Below are 10023 nucleotides of genomic sequence, written 5' to 3'. Positions count from 1 at the left end.
TAAACCAGAAGTTTACTTAGAGATAGCACATGCCATGATAAACTTGAAGTTTTCATGCCATTTTTTAAATGAGCTATTTGAGAATTCAGATAAGCATATACTGAAGAACTAGAAGATTCTTCAAGAATTCTCTTGTGTTGCTTGTTCTCATAATAACTTGATTATACCAACTAAAGTTGGGACTAAAATTCCCGAATTCTGAAATATATAAAAGGTGAATGTGGGCCCATTCACCTATCATGTGAACCACTTATAGATGCATATATAAGATGGGTACGAGTATGTTTATTACCTGCAGTTTGACATTTGAAATTGTCTTTCTCAATTAAGAGCATAATTTTCAGATTATGAAATCAAGATAGTTCATCTTGATGATGCTGGTTTATATTCAAGTTAGTTTAGCATTGAATACCTTATATTAATGGCTAAATTATTTCTTATAAGAACAAAGTCTCATGTGTTGGTCTAAGATTTTCTAAATTGTATACAACAATACTTGTATGCATCAGACCAATAAAATATGATAAGTCCTCCCCTCTCAATTGGTTTAGGATCAGAAAATAAATATTTGTATTATCTAATAACTTTTGATGTGTGGTATATGATTAATTTCTCTACCACAATGCACAAAGATATATTTCCCAAAGAATATTGGGGATATGAGTTAGTTTTTCTAACATTTGGGGGGGTGGAATAAAACAGCTAAAAAATATGTTATATGAATCGAATTATCATTAATATGATCCTCGCTTAGAAGATAATTCAAGTCAAATGCTAGAAGCATTTGCTGATCCAAAATTAAATATCATATTTCAGCTGCAAATGCTCTTATTAAAATTAAAGTTCTTGAAGGATAGAGTTTACTGTACGCATGAAGCATGGTAGACCAATTGGTTCCAAAGGTAACAATCATTGAAAAGAATATGAGCAAATGATCAAAATAATCATAATAAGGAGGAAATAAGCTCTGGAAGAGCCCACGACATAACATTCATGAAACTCCAGAAGAAGTTCAGGTACTTGAAAATAAAGAAAGTGATGAGATCTCAACAAGTTATGTCGCTTGCGAACTGATACGAAATGATCGTCAACGATATATTTGATACAATATAGTTCACAATATTGTAAAAAGATTATGAGGATCAGACTTGTAGTCCAGACACCTGAAGATTTCATGCCATCTAAATGCAAGTCATAATCTATATGACTCATTTGATTAAGTCTATATGAAGATCCCTGAAGGATTTAAAATGCCTAAAGCATATAGTTCAAAGTATCGTGAAATATATTCAATCAGATTATAAAGAACTTTGTATGGTTTAAAGCAAATTGGGCGTATGTTGTATAATTGCCTTAGTGAATATTTGCTGAAAGAGGGTTACATAAATGATGTTATTTATCCATGTATTTTTATAAAGAAAATGGCATCAGAATTTGTTATACTTGCTGTTTATGTTAATGACATAAATCTTGTTGGAACTCTAGAAGAGCTCCAAAAGGCAATTGAATATCTTAAGAAAGAATTTGAGATAGAAAGATCTTAGAAAAATAAAACTTTGTCTTGGATTGCAAATTGAACATTTAGCAAACGGGATCTTTATGCATCAATTTGCCTATACAGAAAGGGTCTTAAAACGCTTTTACATGGACAAAGCGCACCCATTGAGTACACCAATGGTTGTTCGATCACTTGAAGTGAATAAGGACCCGTTCCGATCTCCATAAGAGGATGAGGAACTCCTTGGTCCTGAAATACCTTATCTTAGTGCAATTGGTGCACTTATGTATCTTGCTAATACTACAAGGCCTGACATAGCATTTTCTGTTAATTTACTAGCAAGATATAGCTCTTCTCCTACTCGGAGACATTGGAATGGGATTAAGCATATTTTGCGATATTTAAAGGGAACTCTTGATATGGGTTTGTTTTATGCTAACAAAGGTAGTGCAGATCTTGTTGGTTATGCAGATGCAGGTTATTTATCTGATCCCCATAAAGCTCGATCTCAAATCGGGTACGTGTTTACATGTGGAGGTACTGTCATATCATGGCGCTCCACAAAGCAGTCAATTGTTGCTACTTCTTCAAATCATGCTGAGATAATAGCTATTCATGAAGCAAGTAGGGAATGAGTATGGTTGAGATCAGTGATTCATTTTATTCAAGAAAAATATGGTTTGGAGTGTGATAAAAGATCCACAATTTTATACGAAGACAATGCTGCATGCATAGCCCAATTGAAGGGAGGATTTATAAAAGGAGATAGAACGAAGCACATTTCACCAAAATTATTCTACACACACGATCTTCAGAAAAATGGTGACATTGATTTGCAGCAAATCCGTTCAAGTGACAATCCGACAGATTTATTCAATAAATCTTTGCCAACTTTAACTTTTAAGAAGATGGTATACAAGATTGGAATGCGGAGACTCAAATATTTGAAATAAGGTTTTCATCAGGGGGAGTAAAATACGCGATGTACTCTTTTTTCCTTACTAAAGTTTTTTCCTACAGAGTTTTCCTTATAAGGTTTTTAATGAGGCAACAAAAAATGCGTATTACTAAATATGTGTACTCTTTTTCCTTCACTAGAATTTTTTCCACTAGGTTTTTCCTAGTAAGGTTTTAACGAGGCACAATACTTTTTAATAAACATCCAAGGGGGAGTGTAATAAAAATAATTATATTGTGGATGTTCATTTATTACTCCGCTATAGATAATCTTTCTGAAGAAGATTATCTATTTAGTACTCTGTTGAAGTTTATCTATAAGCAGCTGATGCAGGCAGGTTGCAAGCAACTCAATGAAATGATTTGCAGCAGCTTCTTATTAAACAGGCAGGTTGCAAGCAGCTCATGCAGACAACTTACAAGCAGCTGATGCAGCCAGGTTGAAAGTAGCTCAATGAAATGATTTGCAGTAGCTTCTTATTAAACAGGCAGGTTGCAAGAAGCTCATGCAGACAGCTTACAAGCAGCTAAAGAAAAGACTCGCAGCTGCTTTCTTTCTTCTATAAATAGAAGAGTTTTCAGTTCATTATGAACATAACTTTGAAAGTTGAATAAAATATTAATCTCCGTCTATACTTGTCTTCAGTTTATTTCTTTTATATATTTTTTATTTTATAACAACTTATTCACAAAAATATGTGATGGCAATTGATGTAATAAGTTACAAGAGGCAACAAAGATATTGATTAAAGCAGGCCTGACAATTAGGCCTTGAAAATGCCATAAACGTTCCCTTTATTTACTAAACTGTACGATGGCATTAAACGTAATTATATAGAACAAAAGTGGTAAATATATTTTTGCTAAAGCTCTACGAAGTGCTGTCTACTTCTGTTGTTCTTAGGCACTTCTTATATAGGAGAATGATTAACAATTATTATTTTCAAGAACTTATAATTTTATTGCTAATGTTTGTTTTATAAGAGATATATTTGAGTATTATCGGAGAAGGTCTAAATATATTTTTGTATTTTTAAAAATATCTAAAAATATTCTCGTTATACTATTGAGCTATCTATATTACTGCAGTCATATTTTGGGTTCAAATATACCCCTCATTTAAACGGAGGGGCACGTGTCATCATCTTATTGGCCAATTCTAAATATATCCTAATTAATTAAAAATACCTATTATTCATACCCGAAAATAATTTTATAAAGCAATTTTTTTTTTGTAAAAATTGGAAAAACTGATTTTTGCTTTTACTAAAAACTGAAAAAAAATGATTTTTTTTTTTATTTTTTACAAAAAAATCTGCTTTAAAAAAACTGAAAAAAACTTTCTAAAATAATATTTTTGTAAAAACTGAAAAATAATTTTCTAAAGCAATTAAAAATGAAAAACAAAAAACCAATTTTTTTTTTCCAATTTTTAGAAAAACATTGCTTTTAAAAAAACTGAAAAATAATTTCTAAAGCAATTATTTTTGTAAAAACTAAAAAATAAAAACTGAAAAGCAATTTTCTAAAGCAATAATTTTGTAAAAACTAAAAAAACAAATATTTTTTCTTGTTTTTAGTTAAAAAAAATCAATTTCTTCAGTTTTTAATTGGTTTAGAAAATTATTTTTCAGTTTTGTTATCTAGTTTTTACAAAAATATTGTTTTAAAAAATATTTTTCAGTTTTTTTTGAAGCAAAACTTTTGTAAAAAATGAAAAAAAAATATTTTCGTTTTTTTTCAGTTTTTAGTATAAAAATAATCAGTTTTTTCCAGTTTTTACAAAAAAATAAATTGCTTTATAAAATTATTTTTCGGGTATGGATAATGAGTATTTTTAATTAATTAGGAGATATTTAGAATTGACCGATGAGACGATGACACGTGTCCCTCCGTTTAAATGAGAGGTATATTTGAACCCAAAGTATGACTGCAGAGGTATAGATAACCCAATAGTATAACGAGGGATATTCTTAGACCATTTTTTAAAGTACATGGGCATATTTAGACCTTCTCCCGAGTATTATTTATGTTATTTTAAAAAAAAACTTTATCTATTTTACATGGGATACATGTGCAAAGTGCGCACACTTAAAAAGACGAAGGCCCTTAGCGAAATATTATTCGTATGTTTTACCCTTTAAAAATAAAGTTCAACTAGATAAAATAGTCATTAATTTTTATCCTAATATTTAGTACTTTAAAATCGACTAAATTTTGATTATTAAATTATTTTTTATTTGAATTAGGTAGAAAATCTTACAATTTAGGATTTTCAAGTCAATTAAAATTTTACTTCATATAAATATTTTTCTTACTTGAACTATATATGTAATATAATTATAATTCTTCAATGTTAATTTTCATGGATGTATATTCTATTGGGAAAATAATAAATTAATTGCTAGTTGATGATAATGAAATTAAAGTGAGATATATGGCATTTATATTAAATAATCCAAGTATTAAGTGAGAAAATTAATTTTTTTAAAACGGAAAAAGAAAAAGAAAATGAGAATTGAATATACACCACTGATTTATTCGTAGGTTGCCTCTGTGCCCTTCCAATGTAGAGATAAGACTGTGTACATCTTACACTCCCGAGATCCCCTTTGTGGGAAATTCTAAGAGCCCATTTGGACATAAGAATTTTTTCAATTTTTTTCGAAACGTTTTTATTTCTTTCCGAAATCAGTGTTTGGCCATAAAATTTTCAATTTTCACTTGAAAATGAATTTTGAATTTTTTTGAAAATTTGAAAACTCCAAAAAGTTATTTTTCAAAATTGTTATTCAGATCACTTACAAAATTTCAAAACAACCCAAAATTATATTCATGTCCAAATACAACTTTAATTTTTAAATATCATTTTTACTTAAATTTTTTTTTTTTTTTTTTTTACAATTCTTATGTCCAAACGCCCACTAAGTTTGTTGTTGTTGATTTATTCGTATGTTGTTCCCTTTGCACACTTGTGAAGTTGTGATTAGATTCTATGGGGACGTCCCCGAAAGGACACTTGTGATTAATTTGCTATTTTGTATTGTATCTGGGCAATAAAAGTGAATTTGGAGAAATATGAGGGCCTTTTAGCTAAAGCACCTCTAAATTTTTCTTCTTTTGCCGCGTGTCTGATTATATATCCTTTTCCCTTTTCTTTCGATTTGACTCCAGAATTAACCACAATTGACTATCGCACTCACGTCCGCTCCTCAACTCTATTACCCATCCAACCGGTAACTTTCACCGGCCAAACCCGTCCCCACTCCCTCACTTTCAAATATCACTTCGATTTCACTTGACTCTCATTTCCACTTCATTTCATTTCGCGTGAATTTCAACACTATTTCATTTCGCATTTGCATTTCAATTTCAATTACATTTGCATTTCAATTTTATACTTCCCTCTTTTCTCTCTCTATTACAGAACTCCGCCTTCAGAGTTCATACTCTGCTTCTCGATCTTTCTCTCTCCTTTCACTTTCTCTCTCATTTCCAATGGAGTATGTACAGAATCACTAATTTATATATTTTTGTAGATATATTACAAACAGAGAGTTTTTGGAGTTTCAATGGAGACGATTAGCTTATGTAGCTTCGGCGATTTTTCATTTACTGCTGTTTTCTCAACTTCTAAGGAGTTTTGAATAATAAACATCTATTTGGAGACTTTGTTGTGGTGGATCTACTTAAACTAACTACAGCTGTTGGATTTGTGCTTTGATTCCTGGTAAGATTTGAGTTGAATGATCGAGATCGAATTTGTGAATATTAGTATTTTAGTTTCCTTTTTTGCTCTTATTTTGTGTTGACTCTGGTTGACTATCTGTGAAATCTGCTGAGATTATGTCAGTAAATTCTAGTTTATAGCTGAAGTATTCTTGCCGAATTCTGCTGATATACTTGGATAACGTTAGGTTGATCTATGTTGTTGCGTTTTTCTATCGTGACAATTTATTATGTAAAGATGTGATCTTTTGAAGTTCTGGAGAGAATATTTTATAAGGATGATCAGCTGTAGAATATATTTGGGTATAAGATGCGATTCTCTTGATATTTTTTCGCTATTGATGTTTGAGTATAAAGGGTTTGTTTTGATGTAGCTGATGAAATGCGTCAAGAAAACCAAAAGACAATCATACTCTTGTTGTTTTCGATTTTTGCTGAAATAAGTCTATATACTTCAGGATACGTTGAAGTTGGTAAATTATTCGTCGTTTTTTTCTTCTTTATCCCCGTTTTAGCGAAAAAGAGCATATTTTGTCTATTTAAGGGGCTGGTGCATTGTCATATCTCTGTATTCATTAGCTTCTGAGAGGGTTAGGTGCTTTTTGGTGTACCTACTATGGCTATTTTCCTGTTATCTTTTCCCATTATCTTTTTACCCTTCGTCTCCAAACCCTTAAATTTGGGGTTCAGTTCGATAGATTTTCTCTGGTGTTTTAGGAAGATTCAAGTTGTTTGATGCTGTCAGTCTGGTGGATTCTTGAATTAGATTTTTAATGGTATTCGATTTGTTTTAATCTGTTTATGAAATCCATCTGATTCTAGAAATATGATGCTTGAAGTTTTTACTTAATTTGTTGTTGAAATCTTCTTTCTAATTCTGTGTGTTTTGACTTGCAGTTGGCTGAAGCATGTGCACTGGCCCAGAAAGACCCAATTCTAGTTCATCTACCAACCAATCCATTACTGATTCTAAATCTAGTATGAAGGGTATTACTAAACTCACGGTTGAGACTGAAGATTCCTTTTCTAGTTTGCTTGAACTTGCTGCAAATAATGATCTTGAAGGTTTTAAAAGATCTGTTGAGCGCGGTGCTTCTGCTATTGATGAGGCGGGCCTATGGTTGGTTCGCAAGAAAGGCGCAAAGCAGATTGTTAATGAGGAAAGAACTCCTTTAATGGTAGCAGCCACATATGGAAGCTTAGATGTTTTGAAATTGATTATCTCTAATCCAGTGGTTGATGTTAATCGTGCTTGTGGTCCTAACAAGTGCACAGCTCTTCACTGTGCAACATCTGGTGGTTCTGTCAATGCTGTTGATGCAGTTAAGTTGCTGCTATCAGCTGGTGCCGATCCTAATATTGAGGATTCTAATGGTCAGCGGCCAGCGGATGTGATTGTTGTTCCTCCAAAGCTTCATGGTGCTAGAGCTTCTCTTGAAGAACTGCTTCTGAAAAATTCATCTGATGGTTCAGTTGGTGAGTGCAAATTGAGAGTATCTGTCACTACTTCAAATGGATCCTCTCCCATTCTATCCTCATCACCAGAGAATGGATCTCCATTTTCACCATCCGATTCCTTGTGTTCCCCTATGGCATCAAAGTTCAGTGATATCCCTGCTAATTCTGCACCAGAGAAAAAAGAATATCCAATAGATCCATCTCTCCCTGATATCAAGAATAGTATCTATTCGACGGATGAGTTCCGCATGTTCTCTTTCAAAGTCCGGCCTTGTTCTAGGGCCTATTCTCATGACTGGACAGAGTGCCCATTTGTCCACCCAGGGGAGAACGCTCGCAGAAGAGATCCAAGGAAGTACCATTATAGCTGTGTGCCTTGTCCTGAATTTCGCAAGGGTGCATGCCGGCGGGGTGATATGTGTGAATATGCTCATGGGGTGTTTGAGTGCTGGCTGCACCCTGCTCAGTACCGAACGCGCCTGTGCAAGGATGGTACAAGTTGTGCAAGGCGAGTCTGCTTTTTTGCCCATACTACTGAGGAGCTTAGGCCCTTGTATGTTTCTACTGGATCTGCAGTTCCATCTCCTCGGTCAGCTGCTTCTGCAGCTACTGTGATGGACATGGCTGCAGCACTGAACCTTTTTCCTGGCTCGCCCTCAGCACACTCTGTCATGTCTCCTCCTGCTTTCAACCAACCCATGTCCCCTACTGCCAATGGAATGTCTCATCCGTCTGCACCATGGCCTCAGCCAAATGTTCCCGCTCTTCATCTACCTGGAAGCAATCTACAGTCCAGCCGCCTGAGGTCTTCCCTTAGTGCACGTGACATTCCGCCCGAGGATTTCAGCATGTTGCATGATTTTGATGCACAGCAACTAGTTCTGAATGACATGGCTTGTTATTCACAGCCACATCCTAACTCTTTGAACCGATCTGGTCGGTCCAATACACTAACTCCTTCAAATCTTGAAGAGCTATTTTCTGCCGAGATTACCTCTTCTCCGCGGTATTCTGATCAGGCAGCGGCTTCTGGTGTTTTCTCCCCATCACATAAGTCGGCTTTCTTTAATCAGTTCCAACAACAGCAGAGCATGCTTTCCCCAATTAACACTAATGTCTTTTCTCCGAAAAACATGGAGCATCCTCTTTTGCAGGCTTCTTTTGGTGTTTCATCACCTGGAAGGATGTCCCCAAGAAGCATGGAGCCCATCTCACCTATGAGCGCTCGCCTTTCAGCATTTGCGCAGCGTGAGAAGCAGCAGCAACAGCTGCGCAGCCTCAGCTCCCGTGATCTTGGTTCCAATAATGCCTCCATTGTTGGATCTCCAGTAGGTAATTCTTGGTCGAATTGGGGCTCTCCCACTGGAAAGGTTGACTGGTCTGTGAATGGAAGTGGAGTTGGACGCATGCGCCGATCATCTTCTTTTGAGCAGCTCAACAATGGAGAGGAGCCTGATCTATCATGGGTGCAATCTCTTGTCAAGGAATCACCATCTGAGATGAAAGAGAAGCAGGCAGCTCCCATTTCGGGTACTGTGCCATCTGGTGAGAGTCTGAGCAAAGTTGATTCAGTTGATCATTCAGTTTTAGGAGCTTGGCTCGAGCAGATGCAACTTGATCAGCTTGTAGCATAGCGAGACAACGATTAATTCATTATCGCATTTAGCCAAACAAATCAAATTCATAGGGTAGTATATATTATTTTGGTGGGTACAACTTTTTGTTGATGGGGGAGGCAAGTTGGGAGAAGCAGGGAAAAAAATCTAGGGGGGAAGGCAAGCATAACTTTCCAAATATGTTTCTATTCAATTCTAATCGTTCATTTGTTTACAGCAAGAGTTTCAAGTTGTCTGGGCTGTATTAAAGAAAACTCAGTCCAGGTTTGTTGAATTCATCCTTGTATTTTTCCATAATCCTAGGACTATTTTTTGTTCCCAAATGAAACTATGTAGCCTTACAGTTTTATTTCCCCGCTTCTTTATTCTCCTGAACAAAGCACCATTAACATTTTCAAGGTGTCTCTAGTTCGGATTTCTGGTGTTTGGGAAGGAATGGTATTTCTTTGTCTTTGATGATGTAAAACACAGCAAAATTGTTTACTATTGTTTCATTTCAATAAAGTAGTACTTTTTAATTAACGCATTGCATGATTTGTATATATTACTACTCTCCATTACATTATCATACCATCTGCTCTACCCACTCATTAAAGAATGGCTTTTAGATTGTGGAGTAAATGAGGTGGGTATGGTCCAACATGTGGATGTTGATTGGTATTTGAGGATAAAATTCTAGAGTTCTCCAAACATAGGTTGCATCTTTAGATGGTGACAAGGGTTGATATTTTTCTTTTTTCTTTAGTTAATTTTTTTTTCAAGACT

The 10023-nt window shown here is 34.6% G+C and overlaps 1 protein-coding gene across 1 annotated transcript; it reads left to right on the top strand.

Moving 5' to 3' along the window:
- Positions 1–5760: 5760 nt before the first annotated feature.
- On the top strand, positions 5761–9780 carry LOC107761145 (zinc finger CCCH domain-containing protein 30-like). Its single transcript, XM_016579320.2, has 2 exons — positions 5761–6185; positions 7082–9780. Exon 2 carries the CDS (start codon positions 7093–7095, stop codon positions 9274–9276), a length of 2184 nt encoding a protein of 727 aa, XP_016434806.1. The 5' UTR covers positions 5761–6185; positions 7082–7092; the 3' UTR covers positions 9277–9780.
- The last annotated feature ends 243 nt before the right edge of the window (positions 9781–10023 follow it).

This window comes from Nicotiana tabacum, chromosome 19 (genome assembly GCF_000715075.1).
Source record: "Nicotiana tabacum cultivar K326 chromosome 19, ASM71507v2, whole genome shotgun sequence".
Lineage (NCBI taxonomy): Eukaryota > Viridiplantae > Streptophyta > Magnoliopsida > Solanales > Solanaceae > Nicotiana > Nicotiana tabacum.
This window is presented reverse-complemented; position numbering and strand designations above follow the sequence as displayed.